Source organism: Hippocampus guttulatus, chromosome 14 (genome assembly GCF_054856545.1).
Source record: "Hippocampus guttulatus isolate MCC_2025c chromosome 14, RoL_Hgut_1.0, whole genome shotgun sequence".
Taxonomy (NCBI): domain Eukaryota; kingdom Metazoa; phylum Chordata; class Actinopteri; order Syngnathiformes; family Syngnathidae; genus Hippocampus; species Hippocampus guttulatus.
In genome coordinates, this window is record NC_141274.1 from 12,587,263 (window position 1) to 12,610,063 (window position 22,801).

General features: G+C 43.0%; 2 protein-coding genes and 2 long non-coding RNA genes across 6 annotated transcripts in view; 2 read left to right on the forward strand and 2 right to left on the reverse strand.

Moving 5' to 3' along the window:
* On the forward strand, positions 1-11,961 carry LOC147195140 (uncharacterized). Of its 3 annotated transcripts, none has more exons than XM_086128987.1 (10): positions 1-1,652; positions 3,743-3,806; positions 5,099-5,251; positions 5,334-6,262; positions 6,347-6,505; positions 7,690-7,828; positions 8,461-8,677; positions 8,839-8,951; positions 9,330-9,520; positions 10,601-11,961. In XM_086128987.1, exons 1-10 carry the CDS (start codon positions 722-724, stop codon positions 10,792-10,794), a joined length of 3,090 nt encoding a protein of 1,029 aa, XP_085985113.1. In that variant the 5' UTR covers positions 1-721; the 3' UTR covers positions 10,795-11,961. The 3 variants fall into 3 exon arrangements, with proteins under 3 accessions (XP_085985113.1, XP_085985115.1, XP_085985112.1); XM_086128989.1 differs by having other exon boundaries at positions 1-508; positions 820-1,652; positions 5,334-6,505; XM_086128986.1 differs by having other exon boundaries at positions 5,334-6,505.
* Positions 8,524-14,957, reverse strand: LOC147195141 (uncharacterized). The gene is made up of 4 exons (XR_015102825.1): positions 14,823-14,957; positions 10,581-10,790; positions 9,316-9,511; positions 8,524-8,668 (listed from the first exon to the last, which is right to left on the reverse strand). It is a non-coding gene; the product is annotated as an uncharacterized LOC147195141 (long non-coding RNA).
* LOC147195142 (T-cell acute lymphocytic leukemia protein 1-like) lies at positions 13,451-21,324 on the forward strand. Its single transcript, XM_086128991.1, has 4 exons — positions 13,451-13,639; positions 14,699-15,364; positions 16,656-16,744; positions 18,477-21,324. The coding sequence occupies exons 2-4, from the start codon at positions 14,799-14,801 to the stop codon at positions 18,983-18,985; spliced, it is 1,164 nt and encodes a 387-aa protein (XP_085985117.1). The 5' UTR covers positions 13,451-13,639; positions 14,699-14,798; the 3' UTR covers positions 18,986-21,324.
* The window catches only part of LOC147195143 (uncharacterized), an 11,649-nt gene continuing 7,711 nt past the window's right edge, over positions 18,864-22,801 (reverse strand). The window contains exons 5-6 of the long non-coding RNA XR_015102826.1: positions 22,505-22,677; positions 18,864-18,987 (exon numbers count right to left, since the gene is read on the reverse strand). This is a non-coding gene — a long non-coding RNA (uncharacterized LOC147195143). The remainder of the gene's footprint in view (positions 18,988-22,504; positions 22,678-22,801) is intronic.

Genomic DNA, 22,801 nt, shown 5'->3' on the forward strand with positions numbered 1-22,801 from the left:
AAAAAGACCCCTAAACAAATCACATCTGGAGGCGCGCATGCACGAATGGGCGCGCGCGCGTATGACAACATTCGATATGAAAACAGGGAGGGGGAGGGGAGCCTGGACGGATGTTATGACAAATAAGACGCACGCACTCTTGTGTCATTTTATTTTTCGATGATTTAACACCATTTAGATTAAAGAGTTGATGCACCCTCTGCCCTCTTTTTGTTTTTTAATCCTCCTCATTGACATATCAATGTGCGGATCGCGCGTTACGCAACAGTAAAGAGGAGCTCCACTCGGGAAAGCTGCTGCGCGAGGCAGGAGCGAAATTTAAGCAGTTTTTTTTTTTTTTGTCTCCTGTAATCCCGATGTGATCATTTCTGGGTGGGATTACCGCGTCATTCACGACAGAGGGACCGAACTGGATGCACATCATGGAAGTAGAAGAAACATTGGAGGGACGTTCTGGCAATTCACTCTTGGACCTGACATTTTCGTATAAATCTAACTGAAAATGACGGTAATTCCCTCATTGATGAAACATTATGTTCCTGTTTTGTTTGCTACTTTGTTCCCATATGATGCAGGGTTCTAATTAAATATTGTGCACGATTACCCCATACCAAAGCATCTTTTGTCATTTTGTTCGATTGCTTGTTGGTGAAGAGACTCAGTTGCATGCGGCACTTGCTTATTCTCATTCGAAAGGATTATCCTGCAAAGTAATCAGTGGATGAAGCAACGTGACCAAATCCACCTTTCATATCTCTTCACTGCATATCAGAAAGAGAGTTGTCGTTTGGTTATATTCTTTTGGTTTTATCCGTACAGCGCTGAAGTGGACTTCACTGTGTATGAGCAACCAATGGAGGACGAGAAGGCGGCGAGGGAAATTCAAAAGGAACCTGTCTCAAATTTACCCCGGGGCTCAGATTTCTTGCCAGCCTCTCCGAGGAATGGCGAGAAATCGGATGACGGGGAGCCGCCGGATGTCCCTTTCAGGCTGCAGCCCACTGGGAAAAGTCTAGCACTTGCTACTTCCTGCCAGTCGGGCGCACTGAGCAGCAGTGACGAAGATGAAAAGAAGGAGGAGGTAGAAATGCAAGTCAGGTTGGAGATCCACAGCCCGCCGACGGATCCACCTGTGCAGCTCCAGGAAGACAAACAGGAGAAACCCAAAACACCCCCCTCTGAAATTCTACCCGATAACTCCAATAATAAGACGAGCAACCCCATCACACCACCTCCACCACCTGTGCTCTCCTGCTCCATCTCATCCCCCAGCCCACAAACAACTCCCCCCTCCACAATCAGACACTGGGCACCCCCAAAGGGATTCTGGAGGGTGGCCCGGCCGGAGACCTTACTTCTAAATGGCATGGACCCCCAAAACCTTGCCTCGGCTTTACCCTACAAGGACTACACTCAAGGAGAGGACAAGACAGCAGGCCAGGGAGACATTGTGGGAAATTCAGTGAATGACGCCGAGGCATCGCAAGTGGACAAGCATGATGGGGTGTGTGTGTCTTTACCAGGCGGGGGCCTCTCCGCTGATGAGAAAGGGAGGCAAAAAGCTCATGAGAAATTGAAAGAAAGACAACAAAAGTGCAGAGAAGGAGAAGAATACAGAGATGGGCATGCAACAGACAGCGTGGATTACGAAGGTACGTCTGGAGAGAAACCGCTGAACCAAACGCTTGGCTTAGTAGCTTGCATGATTTGTGGCAAAAGCAGGATGTGAAGGTTGATGTGCTTTTTGACTTTGACAGACATTGTTGCTTTTAACTGGTGAATTAATTTGCATCGGAGGCCTTTGAACCAGTTGAAATGACCATGAACAAAAAATGTGAAGTCTGAATATTTGTTCTACTCTCATATTAATACCAACTTTCATACATGGCGAATGCATCTGCAACAGTTTTTTTTCCCAGATGCGAATTGATACGTATTTGACAAACTATACTTAATATATAAAGTTCAGTATGCATAACAAAAGTATAACAGGAATATGAAAAGATTTTCCACAATTTGTCAAAATCACAATTATTGCAGTCATAAATGGAACAATAGTGTGAATTGTTGCAGAGGTACATTAAAAATAATTAGTTGGGTGAAGTTCCAAATTTCAAGGCAAAAAAATGGACAAAATTTGAAGTTGGGCAATTCAACTTTAGACGGTATTTTATATTTTGCTGTTATGGAAATTTGCCTTTCTATAATTCACAACAAAGAAATAAGAAAACTGTATTGGAGCAATCAACTTGCTTCCTTTGATGTGCTAACATTGTTGGCACAAATGTAAATAATTTACAGTTTTAAGTTAGTCGCCCCCAAAAATACAAGTTGTGTTTTTTTTGTTAATTTTTTTGGTGTTTTTTTTTTTACAGTGTAGTCCTCACTGCTATGTCGTGTTGCATAAAAGCGCAATATGTAACCTGGCATGTTTCCTACTGAACAGGCGTGCAGATGTGAGAGATGTAGATGCTGCTATTATTAGCAAGCAGGAGCTGTGGGGGGAGGTGATTCAGTTTTTCATATTTTGATATCGCCTTCTATCTGTTTATAGGATAGGTCGTATTTTCATGGTATATGTCAATTTTAGGACGACAAGACAAGCCATGTGATTTATTGTTAAATCGAGCTCAGAGTGCTAATAAAAGCTTTTATTCAAGTAAGGATATCCACTGAAATTGTAACACACCACCACTTGCAAATAGAAACACGATAAAAATGATGCTGAACTAAAGTAGCATGAAGAAGTGCAAACGTCAAAAAATAAAAAGTTGAACTCAAGTCATACAGTTCTATATTTGTCCAACCCAGTGGTTCTTTTAACCCGATTTGGCTCGACCACCGGGGGTTCATCAAAACAGTCTCAGTGGCTAAACCAAAGCTCAAGAAACACCTTGAGATCCTGACACCATTCGTTGTCACATTTTTACAACTAATCCTTTTCATGAAAGTAGACATAAAAAAAAAACCGAACGAGTGTACTTGCCAAGGTGAAGCTGCACATTTCTGAACTTCCCTGAGAGGCGACAGCAAAAGTCACGCTGATTTGCGCTAAATATTCACAGAGTCGTCCGACCATCCATCCATTTTGTAATCCACTTATCCTCACAAGGGTCGCAGGAGTGGGGTTTTTTTTTTTGCAATCAGAAGTGTGTGCTGTGACTAGAATGAGGCAACGGATGACATAATCCCATGTCATAAAACAGCGGTTCTCAAAATTTTCACCTCCACCAAGTACCACCTCCAAATACTTTGCTCTCCGGGACACGACCTCCACAATTTCCAAAAACAATTTTAAATGTGGACTCGTCAGACCACAGAACACTTTTCTACTTTGCACCAATCCATCTCGGATGAGCTCGGCCTTGCAATTGCATGTTGAGGAACACAAACGATCTTCTCTTCGTAGTATATTCAATTAAATATAGGTTGAACATGATTTGCAAATCACTGTATTCTGTTTGTATCGATGTTTTAACACAACGTCCCAACTTCATTAGAATCGGGTTTGTAATTCAGGGAATCTTTGCGTGCCACTAGATGGAGGCTGTGTACCACATTTTGGGAATCACCGGTTTAAAAACGTTCAAAAATGCCAATTCAAATCAACACCATCAAAACGAGCCCAACCGAACAGCTCGACTGAAATAAGGTGATGGGATTTACCGTGACAACTACAAGGGTTAGGGTTAGGGTTAGGCAAGCAACACCTCTCACTCCTCTTTCTGTATTTTTGTGGCAGATGAAGGAGCATGTGGTGGTTTTGAAGACTCAATCATTCTTCAAGAACTGGAGCCCTATTTGAGGTGAGCGTTGATGTGATTATTTTGCACGTACAATGCGGCACGGCTCATGGGTTGTGTTCAGATTCTCATTATGGCCACGTTACACATGAGATTGTTCTTATGTGAGTTTTGTTCTAAATACCAATAGCAGTTTCTCAGTTCTTGGGCTAAAAGGATCAATCCTCAAATAGTTTTGATTACAGTTAAACTGATTCTTAACCTTAAAACCGCCACATTTCGATGCGAGGCTTGACCGACGACTTGAGTGATCAATCTCCCACTTCAGTTTCAAAACAAAGGTGACATTCTTGCAGCCATGATCATTATTGGAGAGGGTATTATAGTAATCACGATTAAGACTGGAACAGATGGTCAACCAAAACAGGCTGCTCGCCATCCCATGTTTGTCAATGTTGGGATGAAAACATTGACATGGCAAACTTTAATCTAGTGAACAACAGTATGTTCTTCGCTTTATACGCACTGGCGAATGAATCCCAGTGTGGCCATGGCAAGGATAATCCACATGGTGAGTGTATCATGCTATCTTTATCTTTATCGCTGGCCCAGGGCTTAAAGACGAGTACAGATGATGAAGCACAATGCAGAGGAGCTTAGCCGTGGGCCATAAGGAGGAGGGGACGGCTAGATGACGTGTCGCTTTGCCGCTTTACGCCAGTGCCACGCCCCCCGACCTAGCTATGATTGCGTAAGACAGATTCGGGAAGCTTGATTCACTTTTCATAAAGTCAATCTGCGGAATATGATGCGCTCGCATATGTCGCTGAACGGCTTTCAATTCATCGAATGGGGTTCTTATGAGATTTTACTTGGAAATGTGCGTATGATTATGGCGGTAGTCGTTCCGTTCTGAGGTTGTAGGGTTCAAATCTTCCCAACAATGCATTTTTCTTGTTTGTTTTTTTTTTTTTTTGCATTCTTTGCACTTCACCACGTATCTCAAACAGTATAAGCAATGGGACTGTTTCTGAATCCGGTCAGATTTCAAATTTGCCTCACAGGGCCCACTGGCTGGCCCACAACTCTCAGCATTTCTGTCCTCGTATTGTTTTTCACAGCGCTACTTGTTACAGCAAAATTTGACTGGCAAAGTCAAGTCTGTCGCGGATTAACACGTGTATTGCGTCTCTGGGGAGTACGACGTACACCGAAAAAAAATGGTGTGTTGAGTTTACTCAATTTTATGATCAAGTGGCTGCACAGAATAGTATCATCAGGATTGAGATACATATCGTCTACTACTACTACTATAGTCCTGACCGACATTTCCTGTCATCAATGTCGATGTTTAGATCACTCCTGGTCATCAGCGATGACCTCCCTCTGAGTCCAAGACACGAGCAAGCCAAGCGTCTCCTCGAGCGAGCCCGCCTCAAGGCTCGGGCCAACCACGTTAAGGGTGACCGCCCCAGCAGACGCTCCCATTCTGATCACAGATCCACCACGTAAGTTCGCTGCGTATCCTAGAAACCGTGCATAAAAATGCATTCGGGGTGTGGGATCATCCATGTCGCTGATCTATTGTAGGAAGAAGCAGCAAGTTGAGGCTCTCAATCCAGCATTGGTGCAGAAAGCCATTCAAGCCAAAGAGGATCTCACTGCTCAAAGAGCATCTGGTCCCTTCCTCGTCCCCGATCAAGGAGACGCCCCGCCCGGCGATCACGTCGTTCGATTGAGGCGGTATGGCTGCTCACCCACTCGGGTACGCTTCGAAGACGAATCAGAGAGAGAAGCGGAATCTCGATACTTGGACAGGGTGCGTCAACGTGGTCGACCTGCCGTGCCCAAGTCTAAAAACAGGGGCAGCAATACGGATTCCAGCAGTAGTGGTTCAGAGAGGAGTCGGAGTCACAGGAGTGTCTCGATGCCTGGTCCACAGAAGCCGGAGATGGGTGTCAATGCTGAAACCATGACGGTGATCAGAGAGATCATAGTCCTGGTGAAGAAATGCGAGGCGTGTGGTTCTGTTGTGAAGGAACCTCAGCCGGGCACCTCACTAACAGACCCGCAGGTCATCGAGTTACAGCAGGGTGGTAACCCCGAGGACACCAGGGGCAGAACAGTTCCTTATTGGGTCCCTCCAAACAAGCCGGACGTCAGCGCCCGTCCTAAAGCACCTCTGACGGTCACATTTGCGGGTGCTTTTGTTCTGGGAGAGAACAAAGAAAAAAGCACAGGCTGGAAATCATCAGGTTTTGGGAAGCTCAGAAGAAGGAGCAGGAAAGGAGAAAGTCGACTGGAGTCTGGCAATGGTCCCTACGGTCCATCCTGGGCTCAGAGGCGGAACTCCAATCCTAGGAACAGAGTCAACTTGAGCAGAGCCGTTTCCTTCGCGCCAGACAGCCCCGTGACTCTGGAGCCACGTTTGATGGGTGCCGGCGGCGGAGTGAAGGAAGCACCCACCCTGCCTATCAAATCTGCTCTCAAGTCAAGCTCAAGGAACCGCTCTGCTGCAGGTCAGTCAACCGTGCAGTTCCAGATGACATCAAATCAGGGAGGTGAAGTCGGGCCTCAGCATTTGGCCCTCTTGGACTGTCCAGAGGCAAGACGGGAGTCGCCTGCGTCTTCGGCGCAAGTATCCCTTGCGATCAGCAACCCAGCGGCATGTATCAGGCCCTCCACGCTGAGGTACTCCCCCGCTCGTCTCAACCCCGACATGCCAGCTGCTGATGTGTGGGATGCCACTTTGGAAGGAGCGGGTGAGTGCACGTGAAAAAAAAAAAGAATTGCATGGACCAGATAGTTAACAACATGTACTTTTTGCACCCGATGAGACACTGATAAAGACTATGAAGAAACATTTCGGGATATTTGGTTTTTGGTTGTAATTTCAGGATGTGTCCTTGTAAACATAATCCTACAGCGCCTCCTCGGTGTCTTACATCTGTCACAATCACAAACGTCAGTTTGTCCGCTGGCGTGTAACCCAGATTGCTCAATGAAAATATACTGTTCAAATTTCCCGTCCCATTTGGTCCTCCTTCATTACACTACACTTTTCCTGCGTGTACTATCTATACCCTCCAACACGCCTACACGCCTGATTCGTTATCAGGTTTCTGAAGAGCTTACTGATGAGCTGATCATTTGAATAAGGTGTGTTGGAGGAGGGAAACATCTCACACATGCAGTAGGGGACCTTGGAGGTCTGAATTTGGTGACGCCTGATCTACACTGTAGCTTGAAGGACATTCATTCAACATCAGTGTGTGTGTGTGTGTGTGTGTGTGTCGCATCTTCTTATTTGGTGCACATGAAGTTGAAACTGAGGCTAACTGGCCAGGCTCCCACAGACCAAAATTGAGGAATGTGTACTGATCTAACTTTAACTACCTCAAAAGTCGAGTATCTTTTTTATTTTATTTTATTTTGCCGTCAAGTCCTTGCTTTGACCTTTGCTTCAGAATTATGGCCGCTAAGAGTGCTGTGAAAGAAAACTTGACTGTTTGCCCCATTGATTTAAGCTTCCTGGGACATCCTGTGTTTGATACCAATAGAAATCAAAAGACCGCTTCTCTGACATTGCGGCACACTGACACCGCACACATCCCTGCCAAACTCCAATTTAGATCAATCGTAAAGAATGACAATTGTTGATTTCACATGATTCAACGGGCAAAGCATGTACAATGTCATTTCATCATTGCCTGGTGTACTGCTGAACTCCAATCGAATATTAATTGTGTGATTTACACGAAAGCAAAGGCAAACCTTGCTATTTTTTTTAACAGATTTCTTCATTACTTTCAGAAAAAAAAAGAACAAATAGACTCTGCCGTGTTTCCAATGCAAAGATAGTATTAGGATTTTTTGCTTTCCCCGTCTGAGATGGTATTATTCAATACAACGCATCTCCTCCTCACGTTCCTATTTTTTTGACCAGTGACTACCGATACGGGTGCTGGGTCAGAGTTCCATCCCGCTACGCGCAGCCTGGCCTTGTCTCGGGCTGAGGATCTCAGAGCTGAGCTGTTGAGAGCAGAGCATTTGAAAGCTGAGGCCGTATGGGAGGATAGCTCCAGGTGAGCAAAAACAGGAACACTTTTTTTTTTGGTCAGAGCTTAGATGTGAGAAACGAATATACAAGCTGCCTTCCATTTCTAAAAACAAACAACGGCATGCTCATCACATTTCAGAGTCAGTGTGGAGGGCTTAATAAATACTGATTGGACGCCCTCCCATCACCGCCGCAAACATGGCATAAAGTCAACAGAATGCCATTGTGAAAAGGAATGAAAGCAAGGCTGCCCTCCTGTGGAAATAAAATGCAATTGCAGAATTCATCAGGAAAGTTGCAATTGAACCTCCAAAATCAAACCCAATTTGTTTGGGAATTCATTTATTGCAGGCTCTAATTACCAACACTGTAACTCCTGAAGAAGCATTCAGACAATTTGAAAGCAACATTTTAACACAGGAAAGAGTCTTCTTGACTTCTGTTCAAAACTAGTAGAAATGATTTTTTTAAAGGCTACTTATGTGTTATGATGAGACAAATATTAGTGTCAGGGATGAGAAATGTAACTACCTCATTTCAAAATATTTTCCATCTTGTGTTACCACAAATGACACCCGTTCAACATTTAAAGCTTAATTTTACACAAAGAATATATTTTTTTGTACATCCTACTTTTGTGTACCTGTGTTTTTACAGGAAGCTGGATGGGCGACCAAAGCTTTTCTTACGTCGCTTCTTTTCCTCCATCGGCCTGAACGGTGTCGGCAGACTGGTGAAGGGAGGCCGTTCCAGTAGCATGGAACAGCTCAGCATTCCAACCAGCAGGTCCAACACCACCTCCCCGAGCCCCACACGCAGACCGCATCCCACCATCCGCATACAGAGGACGCCGTCGTTGCAGACCCTGCACACGGTGAGCAACACAGCTGCTTGGTCTGGTGCGATTGTACCAAATGAGTTGCATCACACAAACTGGCCACAACATGAAGTGCACTTGCACAATGTAGTGTTGAACTGCACTTCCAAAGTGTTTCTTCATTTTCTCTTTTTTTTAATTTATTTTTTTGCCACTAGGCGCTGCCACTTGCCCAACTACGTAAAGCTTCCTCTGTGCAGAGTTTAGAGAGGAGAACAGAACGGACAACCATCCTGGGTGAGGTGCAGATACCTTATGGCCTAGCGCCAAGGTAAGTCAACTAGAGAGGCATGGCATGAAAAGCACAAAGACTAGTTTTAGATTCAACTGCACCATCTGATGATATCCAGTACAAGAGATGAATCAACAATGCTGCCTTTAGTGAGTTTTGATAAAACAAGAACTTCCATCCCATCCATTTTCTTTAGTGCTTGCCCTCATTATGGTTGTGTCCATCCATACAAGGCAAATGATTGTTGCTTTGTAATTGGTCTGTGACCAGTCCAGGGTCTACCTGAAGTCAGTCTGGGACAAGCACAGTTACCCGTGACCCTAATAGGCAAGGCTTAAAAGAAAATGGATGATTGGATAGTGGTTTGCGTTGAGAGTAACAAGGAGTGAAACAACAGAAATACCTTTTCGACTGCAGTCCTGACAGCCCCCAACTGGACCTCCACCGGACCCTGAGTGTTGAAGACGTAATCCCCTCCAGGGTGGTGCGGCCGGCGGGGAGGGTTTCTCAGGCTTTTCCTGATGGCTCTCTTCTCCTGGAGCTCATCAGACCCCCAAATGGGCCCTTTGGTTTCGTTATCTCAAGGGGCAAAGGCAGACCTGACACAGGTACATTATTTACAATGCATATAAACAAACAAACAAACATATATATATATATATATATATATATATATATATATATATATATATACAATACAATACAATACAATACATGCAGATTTATATAGCGCTTTCACAACAGCAACAGCTGTAACAAAGCGCTTCACAAAACAGTTAACATAAAGTAAAATAATAAACACAACACATAACATAAAACACGGGCAGTCGTGCAGTCCTAACCATTTTTCCGTCACACGCTTTGTTGTTTGAAGCAGTTTCAGATGAAAGAGGAGAGTATCAAAGTGTCCTTTAACCAGTGGATCAGAAACGTCATGCTCAAAATGTGCACACGTCGGCTACAAGCTAAGTTTCAAAGTCAACAAGAAGCTGTAGCATCCATTGTCGAAAAAAGAGATTGGTTCACTTCTCCTGTCCCATGGAAATCCATTTCAATTCCAAGCGGCGACTCTTGGTTCCAAATACGCATCGGCGCTCTGCGCCAACGCTCCTCTCTCCTCATCCTCAACTTCAGCAGCCATCCATCCAGCCGCACCAACGCCGACTGTCCAACAGCGCCGACATAGCCACTGAACAAAACGGGGTTGTGAAAAATGCTGCCCATTACAGGCGCAAAAAACACAAGCACCCCAGGTCTGTCCAGCACCGACAGTCAATGGCGGCGACATTCCTCCAAATCAACATCTGTGCTGGTACAGGCGTGCTGCCGAGAAGGCGCAACCACCAAGCACAGATACTTCTCATTTGACGAATGTCGTGGCCAAAAAGCGCTGAAAACAGTCCATATCAGGTCCACACGATGAAACAACAAACTACATGTGACAAAACAAAAGACAAAAATACCAAAAAAGAACAAAAAAGCAAGGCTCTTGAAGAGCACTTGCTGAAGGCTGCCTACTATATATATATATATATATATATATATATATATATATATATATATATATATATATATATATATATATATATATATATACCTGTATATATACTATATAGTAGTAGTAGCACTGATGAAAATAAGAAACATTATACTGATGACCATGCATACCTCTCAATTTGTTCCTCCAGGTGTTTATGTAGAGAAAGTAGGCGACGGAACTGGTGACGTGCCCTACGTGGGTCTCCTGGGCGTGGGTGACGAGATTGTTCAGGTGAATGGGGAAATGGTGGCAGGACTCAGTCTGGACCAGGTGACCCGGCTCATGACGCGGGAAAGCATCGCCTCTCTAAGGATCATGCCGGCCCGACGTAGCCCACGCTGAATGGGCGACAGACAGCATGGCAACTGACCGACATGTAAACACTGTGCACGGACAATTATACTGTATGCAGTGGGCCTCTGTTATTTTCTAGAAACTCCTAATGCTAATTCAGTTAGCTTTTTGTCCTCAGGCCAAAACAAAAGTAAAGGTATTACTTTGCTGCCATCTAGTGGTGTCTTGGTGCCAAGGAAATATGCCGAATTGAGTTGAGGAGCTTCAGTTCGACAAAAGTAGTGCTTTGCTAACATCTCGTGGCAAGTATAAACCTTTTGGGGGTGATGACAATTATTCATAGTCGGGCTTGGTCAAATACCAGGGGTTCACTGCAGCAAGGTGTTATTTGTTTTCCACATTTGATCAGAAAATCCAGTGATCATTACCTTGCAGGAATGTTGCACAACACAATATAAATATGTAGGTGATATATTTTTGTAATGTTTCATGATCAGGAATACTTTTGTCCAAAATGAACAGTATGATATACCCATTGGCAATATATTGTATTGTGATCAATTTGCAAATATAACCATTATATCCACAATCTGACATACAGAATGTGCAGAAATATGTCAAAATATTATATTTTTGCTACAATAAGGATATCTTACTAAAGGTTTTCTCAATTGTTTCTCAATAAGATCTGACTATAACCTCCATCCATCTGTACATTGTTCTTTATTTCATGAAAACCTGGGTGCAGATAGTATGAAAAACGACGTTTCCGTTACAGAGGGCGTTACAAGCATGTCAATCAACATGCATCTACGCATGTAGGATGTGTTCAAACTGGCCACCCCACAGAAAAATGTCTTGCTGCTTTGCCGTTGGTTATGTGCTATATTAGATAAATATCAACTTTAAGCTTACATTTTGTGAAATGACACTCTTTCACTGCAGAATTGCCTGCACTGAATCAAGGAAACTATTGGCCGTTTCCTCCAACTAATACATCTCTTCATCTCTATGCTAGCTACGCCGAAGTAAATTCAAACCGTTGCATTTCTCGTCTGTGAATCTTTTGTTTGACTTGTACAAAACTGAAACGCTCTTCACGCTGTCAATTCTCAAAAAAAACTCGTGATCCTTTAACTGAGCTTTCAAAATAAAAATTCTGCCGAACCGGAAGTTAGAAAATAAAAGATAAAAAAGCACATTTGGAAACTAAAATCGTTGTCCTTTCCAGTCTCAAAGGTTGGGAAACGACCGACTAACAACCGATGAATGCAGATGTGTGGCTTCTTAAATTACGTAAAAACGGTAAGCTCAAATTTGTGAACCCCATGCGGGACAGGATGCAGGATGACGGTCGTGACTGGATGCAGGACTACTGCGGTCGTGACTGTACGTTGCCTCGTGCGTGCAGCGTGCAGACGTCGTGACTGACCGTTGTGCTGAACAAACATGCGTCGGATCACGAGAAGACACAATGCATAAAACAAATGATAGCTATCTACGGTTCACTTTGCGCCAGTTGTACCAACGACGCACATTGTGTTGCATTTAATACAATCAAATTAGCAGGCAGGAATCCGTTATGAATGGCATCCGTTATTACCTGCCGCTGTTTGGGAGCTGCTGCGAATGTGCTCCGTGATAGCGTGTCGCCGTTAATGCTGCTCCTTTATTTATTTATCTGATGTGCGCGTGTGACCACAAGACGATAGCCTCGCAGTTTATCTCCCCCGGCCATGACTCCCCCCCATTCCCCCGGGGAACCGCCACCAGTCAGGCTCCACGCGCGGCCTTCAACACAGTGACACTTATTTGATTTAGATTTTTTTTAAGGGGGGTCTCATAATAAACATTTGACATCACAAAATGGTCAGAAATTGCCTGTTTATGTTTTTAATTATTCCGTTGAGGCCCCTAAAAGGATTATTTCAAATAAAGGTACGCCCCTACGCACACATGGGCGCACGCACAATTTTATTGGGCCCCTTTAGGATCGTGATGCCTCTTTAATTCTTCAGTGGCAACAGTCTTTAAAATTGAACATTGCGATTTATTTCTCAAATTTTCCATCAAGTCATCCATTTTATATATTATAACATGTTTAGTTTTTTTGGGTGAGGGATGGTTCCGAATATATCAAAATGTAAAAATATATATTTGTATTTATTATGTACACATGCATACGACTATATATGCAGCATTATATGCCCGTCAACTTCAATTGTATTTTACTTTCTTTTTGGTGTCTCCTATGTTTATATTATTAAAGGAATGGTGTCAATTAGCCATTAAAGACCCATCTCTGGATAATTGAAGCCCCATCCATTGTATGATGGATTAAAAGACATATTGATCTTTTTAGGGCGGGGGATAAAGGACAGTCTTTTATCTGATTTGAGGAGAAATGAGCCGATCGGACAAAAAGAGAATACGGTCAAAAACTTAACCTGATCTTTTGTTTCTTTTCTATTAAAATCGTTTTCAATAAATAAACGACACACCCCGATAGCCACCGCTGTTACAGGATACTACCTCACGTCGTTACATGTCCCCCCTCCACACCACACGCATACATAGCCCCCACCGTGACAGGCAAATAATAATGAATCATTTCATAAATAATGGCTTTGGGGGGGTGGAGGGGTGGGCTTATCGCGACTGAAGAGGCCGCCGCCGTGCGCTTATCTCCTTCGACCACATTGCGGCCTGGGTTCAGCCGAGCGAGCGCGCTTGGATACGGCGCAGAATACACACAAGTACAGTATACACATACACACACCCACGAAACACACACTGGAAGCCCAGGGAAAAAAAAAAAAACCGTCAGACATGGATGACCCACTCACAAAATGGCTCCACTTACGCGGTAGCATCAACAGCAGCACTCCCGACGGTAAGTGCTCCCAAACGGGCGTTAGTCGTCTTTGGGTCGCTTTTTTAAAATACTCTCATATTTTAACGGCAATCGGCGCAAATGTGGGATTATGATTCGTTCACACGCTAATGCGATGTCCGCTGCTTCGGACGGCGCTCGGAGGGCTAATAGAACGGATGCAAGGCCTACGAGGGACATTCTGGAGGAATTGGGGACGTTTAAGCCGTCAAATTCACTGTTACATATTATTTTAATGTTAGTTTATTTATCGATCAAGGCTAGTGTCGATTTTATGTCTGGATCGCTTAAAAAACAGCACTACGGCCTTGGTTAAAAAAATATTTTTGATGATGTGCCGATATACAGTATATATATATATATATATATATATATATATATATATATATACATACGAATAAATGTTGGACTTTATGGATGATGCATCTTTTTCTGTGCCAGTCTAACACATCATGTTCTCTGCTATAGCATCATAGTAATGAATGACTGGAAGAAAAAGAAAATGCTCCAAAAGGCTTTGTTGACCTGCACAAGTCAAAAGAGCTTGCTATAAATTGATGAAATAAGTAAAAGGAACCGTGTACTAAATACTAAAATTGGATTTTTAAAAATAAAGAGAAGTAAAAGCAGCATTCATAATGTTTTTTTCACGAGAAATGTGACTTTTGAGACTAATAAAAAAATGTGTCTATTGAGATAATTCGAATTATTCTTTTTTTTAAATAAGATCTTACTTTCGTTTTTGTTACCAAATTAACGAAAATCCTATTGACGGTTTGAAACTAAACATGAAGGCTCCCGTATTTACACATTTTGTCAGCAAAAATTTGAACATTTTTAAAGATAAAAATTTGTGTTGTCATGTTGTCACACACGTGACTTTTCTTCATAAAAGTACACTTGAAAAAAACGTATTCTTCAGACAATTCAGGTGACTGCGGACAAAAAAATATCCCGAAAAAACTGTAAAATAAGGCTTGTTTTTAAACACCCCATAAAGTGTAAAATCAAGTGTATAAAATCAAAAGTGTGTGTGGGGTTTTTTTGTCTTCCACATAGGGTTGCACGTATACACCCCACCAGTGATTTTATAATGGCGCGTGAGTTATGGCATAAATGTTAATACGGACAGAGTGAGAAAAGAGACCCCAAAACAAAAATGATGGAAAAAAGGCAGCCGGACCTTTGTCGTGGGAATCCAGACGCAGAGTCCGGTCGTGGAAAGCCCGAGGACTCCATCATCATCAGATGCGACGAAGAGGAGGAGGGGAAGATGAGGAGGAGGAGGAGGAGGAAGAATGAGGAGGAGGCAGAGGAGAAGGAGGAGGAAGAGAAACAGGGGGGAGGGTTCTCCGCGGGGGTCGAGGAGATAGATGACGTACCCGTGCAGAACTCGACGAACGGGACCGTCATCGTCATCAACGGCGTTGCCAAGGAAACCGCCTCTCGCGACGCCCTTGACCTGAAAAGGGAAGTGCCGGTGATCGAGCTCTCCAGGAGGGACGCTATAAAGGCGCTGGAGAGGAGGGCGGAGAGCCATTTGGTGCCCATCACGGAGCTCCGCAGACCTCCTCTTCCTCCCGCTCTTCCTCCTCCTCTTCCTCCTGCACTACCGCACACCCAACGAGACGACGCTCGAATGGTCCAGCTGAGTCCCAACGCGTTCCCTGTCCCGGCCCGGGCCATGCTCTACAACCTGGCGCAGCCTCTCGCCGCCATCAACAGGTACACACCACACATTTCTGTGGAGCATTTGGTGCATGTATTCAATGAAAACATATCATCGTGTGTTACGAACAACAATGTCAATTTGCATCCGTTTTTGCATCCTGGGGAGGCAATTTATATGGGGTTTGCAGATTGATGATGCAACGATGAGGTAGATGATCGGCATGTGATATGATGCAAAAAGGAAGCAACAATGACGTGGCTATATAAAGATAGATAGATAGATATGAGCAATTTCAACATACCATTCTTTTCAGTGTATAATACGTTTCAAAGGTCAAAGTGAGCATATTGGAAGTGTAGGATGCATTTCCCTACATAAGCTCTCATTTTGAGAATTAAGTGCCAAAATAAACATTTTAATGTGTAATGACTAAGATTAAGATAGCATTAGTGTTGACCAAAATAGGTGTTTTTCCTGCTTATTCCCCCCACCGCCCCCCCCCCCAGACCATTTTTCCATGTATGTGATGCAATCACTCACTGATGCGCAGAAAAAGAATTTGTCATTTTATAAAAATATTAGCCGTGTTAATATACATTTTACGCCTGGTCTTAATTTGAGGAAGATTAGGTGTGAAAAGTAGCATTCTAATGAATATTGATGATGTCATGTGCCCAAATCAGTGTTTGCCTCCACGTGGCCTTATTTTAATCATTATTTGCAAAAACAATAACTTTTTAACATAATGGTTATGTAATGATGATTAGAGATTCTTAAAAAATATTTAATGATGATAAAGCGAACATTTTAAGGGTAATTGATGACACAATAATGGGAAGGCTAACAGGCAGTGTCCACATCTTTTGATGATTATGTGAAAAAAAACGTTTGGAAGTAAAAAAAAATGATGAAACGAACATTTATAATGTTAACATGCATTTCCCGCATGTGGTCTTATATTTGTCAGTCTGAAAATAATAATAATAATAATAATATATGTTATATTGTAACATTTTAAGGGTTTTTGAGAGTTAATGGGGATTTTCCTAATTTTGATCATGATTAACAAATTAATGCATAATGATGATCAAGCTATTAATAAATGTGTTTTCCTGCATGTTACATTTTAACATATAATGGTGATGTTATGATGCTAAAGGCCAGATGATCAGCGTTCACATGCATTTCCCTGCTCTTATCTTGATTATGATGAATGTGTGAAATATCATTTTAAAATTAAGTGATGATAAAACATATGTCATACTGTACGCTTCCACAATGTGAAATGACGCAGATTGTAACGTGCCGCTCTTGTCTTGTTTTCTTTTTTCTTTGGCCGTGTAGTCTTGGAGGGGATTCAGAGCAGTACAGCATGTACCCCAGCAACAGGGTAAAACGCCGCCCGGCGCCTTATGAGGTTGAACTCGACGAGGGTAGGCGCATTTTAGATCTTTATAAGTATGGTAAGACGCACTTTTGCTGTGTCCTCCCACCTGACGGTTATAACACCACCTTTCATCATTCCCTCTTCATCACTATCTGTCATCCATCCCCTGAAATGGACCTACCAGGTCTTGCCCCAACCGCCCCCCACCCCCCCAAAAAAAAATCACTGCCAAAGCTATAATTAATAGTGTCAAATTAAAGTGAGATCCTTTTCAGGTCGATTTCCTGGTGTGAACCATCTTCTCCACCACTCATGGTGACACATGCAAGGTTGGAGGATGGGAGAATTGGGGGTTGGGGGGCGGGGCGGGGTGTAGGGGGCTGTTTTTGCTGCTTCCACCTCCATGCCAAGCATTTACTGCAGAGTGGGCTGAGGGATTAAGACAGACTGGGTGTGTTCCAAGGACGACAAAAGCCTGGAAGACACCATGGATGGGGGTGTGAGGATGCGACTGCATGCACTCGGGCCTTTTATATCCGCAGTATAGATCAATACCGTGTAAATACTTGAATTGTAGAGCCAAATTAAATCGATGCCTCTCGCCGACAGTCAGCGGGTGAGTTCATTTCCAGTGGTAGCTCGCCACACATATAGGAGCCGTCTTTTGGTCGATATTTTTGCTTTGGCTTGTGAGTAACAACACACAGAGAGTGAACGATTCTTCCAAAAAAAATAAAAAAATAAATTCTCTGTTGAAATTTAATGTCACACTACACATAGTGTATTTAACACATAATGCTAACAAAACATTCCAAAAGACTCCAAATCCACAAACAAATAGCTTCAGTGACTCATTTAACAACGGATATTTGAACACAAATAGTGGGGCAACACATGTAGACAGACAGAGCAATACCCAGAGACTTAGTCTTTATCCTTTGCAAAGAGTGACTAATGGTCAAATGTTCCTTAAGATGGACACCAAGAGTGTTGAATAAAGGCTCAAACAGCAACAATCAGAAAAATAACCTTAAATACCTTCACAAACGCCAGCAATTGTGGTTTCATCATCTTCCCAAACTCATTTCAAAGGTCTTAGCGCCAGAAGTAATATGATAAATCAAACATTGAGCTGAAAAAGCAGTGTAAGGATTGGATACGGACTTAACCTTTGTGGCTGACCAGTTCCTCCTGCACCAAACCATGAGCAATCTAATTTTACAAAATAAGCCTACTCAAATGGATCTTAGCTAACTATTTTCTACCTATGACACTTGAGAAACATCCAGACTTTCAGACAGAAGAAGTTTCCAACAGCATTGATAGATTCATTCTCAAGCATTGTTCAACATTTTAAATTGGTGAAGTAGATGTGAAATAATAGATGACAGGGGGAAGGACCAATAAGATTGATTTTCGAAAATAAATGAAACTCAGCATATTTGGACATATGGGGTTTCCTCCCGACAGTGACGATTTGTAATCTTGAGGGTTTTGTCCTGTTCAATGAGTTTGACTTTCCATTTTTCTTTCCACTTCACTCGAGCGGCAGTCTGACTGAAGCTCGCTCGTAACTAAGAGGTTGGCTAGCAACCCAAAGACACACACACGCACACACAAAGAAGAATCGATCAAGTGACGGCTCGTAAGTTGAGGCATTCAGAAATCAAAGGGAATTTAAAAGTGGGGTTACTGTATTTACTTTAACGTGCTGTTTTAACACCTCTTAATTTAAGACTGCTGTCTAGTTTACTCACGTCTCACGTTTCGCCTCCTAGCCGGCCAGCCAAAGATTGTCCGGCGTATCTTCACCAACAGCCGCGAGCGTTGGCGGCAGCAGAACGTGAACGGCGCCTTTGCAGAGCTCCGTAAACTCATCCCCACTCACCCTCCGGACAAAAAGCTGAGCAAGAACGAGATCCTGCGTCTGGCCATGAAGTACATCAGCTTCCTCTCCAACCTCCTGGAGGACCAGGACGGGGGCCGCAACGTTGGCACCACAACTGAAGAGGACACCGGGATCCTGGTTGGGGCCCACGAGGGGGTGCCCCAGGGCGGGCCGCGTCAGGACACGGTGGTAAGCTTGGCCAGAGACGACCTGCTGGAGACGATGTCGCCCGGCTCGAGCTGCGGCAGCTTGCCCGACGGGGATGCCGAGGGCAGCCCGGAGAGCTTCGTGGAGGATCAGGACTCGCCTCCCGTTCCGAGGACTATCGCGGCTTCGCGCGGCCCTGCGCTCCATCTCAGACGCAATGGACGCCCGCTGGACGGCTCCGGCCGACGATGATTCTGATGTCGAAAGAGTTGAAAACACAAGACGTGAGACTTCAACTTCGCGCAATGAAAAGAGTCCGCTTTGATCTGTGGGCTCATTTGAGACGGGAGGATGAAGCTGTGCATTGTGTGACAACATGGACCTTCCCGTCACCACACTTGACAGCATGTAAAAAAAAAAAAAAGCCTCGGTTGGCCGGATGCTGGAATTTGGTCCACCAACTTGTAAACTCTGCATGTCTTTGAGCGAGTGGCATGCGGATGAAACATTTCTTGGTTTTGAAGGTGCTGAGAGGTTCTGTAGCGACAGAGAAACCTATGGGGCAAATCTGAAATCCCTTGTATTGTTAAAAAAAAAAAAAGGTATTAGAAAGAAGAAACAATGTGCAATCAAAGCAAAACCGAGATCAAACCAAACAATAATGACACACTGAACAACGAAAGGCAAGAACACTGACCGTGACTTTAATTGAGGCAAATATCCAAGCTGAAATTGGGCACTCATGCTAATTGTACCAAAATGAATACGGACACGATGAGCTTGTTCTCACAAGAATTTCATAAGGTTACTAAGAGTCCTTGAAATCATTTTCCCCATTTACAGAGAAGGAAAAAAAAAATCATATCAAGATGCACATGAAAAGAACCAAATCTTATCGGGCTGAACAATTCAGCACTTTTCAGACTGTGCTTGCTCAGTGTGAAAAAGTCACAGGGTGGCAACACAAAACACCCGGTTGCCAGCGTGCCCATATTTGGAAGTGCAGACGTAGCAGCCTAGCAGGAAGTAAACAACGGAGGTTTTTGCCGCTGGTTCAGACCGGACCTCGACGAGGAGGCTTTTGCATGAAGTGCAGCTCCATCTTCATTGCAACATGTTACGTCCGATAATGTGTGGGGGCTGCGTCTGTATCATCAGGAGAACTTTTTTTTTTTCATATCATAACAAGCACCAACCAACATCATGACTATTTTCTTGCTTTACGATACTGTGTCGGAACACTTTTCGCAGTCCGGCAAAGGCTGGCCTCAAATACAATCAAAGCATAAGTGAAATAGAAACAGCAACAAAAAAAATCAAATCAAAAAAAAAATATTTATTTTTTTGTTTCCATGCTGGTGCTAAAAAAAAGGTTGGGTACCACTGTACTGTACTGGAAAAATATCACAGATGTAAGTACACTTTTCTTTTTGGCACCAATTCCAAATCTGCCCTCCTTTTTTTTGTCGAGCACATCCGATTTTCATCACAATATAATCACAATAATACGTAATATTATTCATATTCAGGAATTATGAATTAAGTGTTTGGTTGAGTTGCAGGTGGATTTTTTTTTCTTCCTGAAACGTCATAGGTATGAATAACAATGGATGGCAACATTTCTATTGCGCAAGTTTTTATCGGTCAAACTTAAAAACAAAAAATAGAAATAGCTCAAAGACCAAATGTGCTGGGGAAATAAAAAAGTATGCATTTTTGGAACCGATGTCAAAAATATGTTTAGGAACACATAAAGCCATACAGTTGACCATCATTATAGTTCAATCTTTAGTTGTTCCGGCTCTAATCCTAACTTATTTTTTTTAATATAGAAATTCAGGGGGAGCACTTCCACAAAATTCCCGTGAAAACGCAGCTTAGTATAGAGAAGAAGAAAAAAAAGTCCTCGAGTCTTATCGTAGTCAAGCAATGGTGTCTTGTAAATACTTTTATATTCCCACGGAACAATGTAATGTGGTTTAAGATGTACCTATCGTGTGCTGTTTGTTCACAGGTTTAGCTGAAAAGATATGTAAAGCAAGCGGCCGGGACTCGTAAATATGAAATGTTGGTACCATTTAAAATCTCGTTCCAGTTTGGCGGCGAGAAAACGACAATGGACTCAAAACGAATTGACGCAACTTTGCAGGAGAGGTACAAGAACATGATGATTCTCGAGGTGTACAAAATGTCGGCCATGACGTCATTTTGACTTGAATGTGTTTTTTTTTCTTAACTAATGCGTATGTAGTTTTAGAAAGGTACAAAGACAAGCCCCTTCGTTGCCAAGTTGAACCCCGACAGACAAACAACCACGACGACAAACATAGTGACAGCACCAGCAGTTTTCTGACAGAGACGGTCCACATTATTTGCTCACTGGTGTTGTGCATTCTGCCTTTTTCCGCAGAAGTGAGTCAGCGATATTGGTACCTTTGGGAACTATGGTATTTGATAAATTGCGGTAAAGGGACATTGTACGTTTGGTTATGACATATTTGTTGTATGTTAGATGTATCTATGAATATATCCAATGTTAAATCCATTGAATTTTACACAAAAACCGAATAAAAGATGCAGACCAAAAAGTCTCCGATGTGCTCAATCATTGAGAAAGATTCACTCTGAATGACATCGGGACTGGACTACTCCTCGGATGAATTGTCAACAAGTGTGAATGGAACAAACGCCTGGGTTTCTTCCCTTCATTTGGACAGAAAACCGGAACCAAAATGGCTCATTTTCTTCACTTTTCACAGATTGCAAGCATTTTCCACACTAACAGAAAGTGAACTATAGTCGTGAAATAAATATTTCTGTGTCACAATTTTCACCGACTTGTGATTTGATATTGAACCCTTTCAGGGACAGCGGTTACTACAGTGGTCAGTTTATCATGTGATCAGGTGAGAGGGTGCACGAAAGGGTTAATTTGCTGAGAACGTTATATACTGCTCCAAAAAAATAAAAAGAGAGTTACATTGCGCTGTTTACGTGTCCCCTTTATTTTTTAGAAGTATATATTACAATTAATCGGAGAGCTCAATTATTTGTTACATGATGAGGTGACAACTGCATTAGGCTCATTCCACCAAAATTACAATTTGCATACTTGTTCAATCCTAAATCTGCTTTAAGAACGAAACAAAAACATGAAAGTACTCAGAATTGTCTGCATTTGTCCTGAAAGTCCTCATTTGAGTAACAGGACTAAAAAATAAAAAGTTTAGCATTGAATTAGCAAATGGATTAAATACTGTATAGCCTTAGATGCTAATATTATGTTGACACTAAGCAGATTAATCTCATTTTTAAAAAAATGCAGAAAATAAATGAATGAATTTACTTTTGGTTTTCCCATAGCCTGCTGATGATCTGCATGATGTCACTTCCTGTCAATGAAACGATATGTAAAAGTAGAACATTTCTGAAAGATTTAACCGATTACATTTCAGGCAGCAGCGACAAGCAACAAATGCAATTTTTCCATTGGGAAAGGTCCTTTAAATTAATCATTGAAAACACAAATGGCCCTGGATCGGTGGCGCAAGAAAAAGAAAAAAAAGGCCACTGCAGCAAAGTGGAGACGATGCCGTAGAATACCGCTTCGGTCATCGTGAGTGTTTCATGCGTTTGATTGTCTTTCTACAGCGTAAAATATTGGAAAACACCATTGCAAAACCAACAACTTTTGTCGATCATCAAACATCGTAAAAGCAAATGTTTGTGGCGACTCTTTGCGTTGGATCTCATTACATTGTGCAGGTGTACCTAATGTTGTGGCCAGTCGGCGTAGATTCCTGAGCGACCCTCGCAGGCTGAAAGTGGCATTCCACTTCTTCAAAGCCGCAACCTCGTCATGCATCTCCCTCCGTGGACGCTGGAATCTTCACTTCCTCCCGTCAAATGACAACTTCCTGTCGAGGTCATCGTGGCTCAGTGACCTGCAGGATATCCTGCCATTGTCAGGAGCTTTCGACAGCCTCCCCCCTACACTTGGACCGCATATACTGCATGCTGTTGTGTCTGCAATGCGCCAATCCAGCTCCCTCTCTCTCTCTAAAGTGC

Bases quoted from the DNA above. Each gene is read 5' to 3' on its own strand.
- LOC147195140 (XM_086128986.1), top strand. From the start codon at position 722: ATGAAGCAACGTGACCAAATCCACCTTTCATATCTCTTCACTGCATAT. The intron at 5,252-5,333 runs GTAAGTTCGCTG...GATCTATTGTAG, and splicing joins TCTGATCACAGATCCACCAC to GAAGAAGCAGCAAGTTGAGG. The intron at 9,521-10,600 runs GTACATTATTTA...TTGTTCCTCCAG, and splicing joins CAAAGGCAGACCTGACACAG to GTGTTTATGTAGAGAAAGTA.
- LOC147195142 (XM_086128991.1), top strand. From the start codon at position 14,799: ATGATGGAAAAAAGGCAGCCGGACCTTTGTCGTGGGAATCCAGACGCA. The intron at 15,365-16,655 runs GTACACACCACA...TTGGCCGTGTAG, and splicing joins CCTCTCGCCGCCATCAACAG to TCTTGGAGGGGATTCAGAGC. The intron at 16,745-18,476 runs GTAGGCGCATTT...TTCGCCTCCTAG, and splicing joins TGAGGTTGAACTCGACGAGG to CCGGCCAGCCAAAGATTGTC.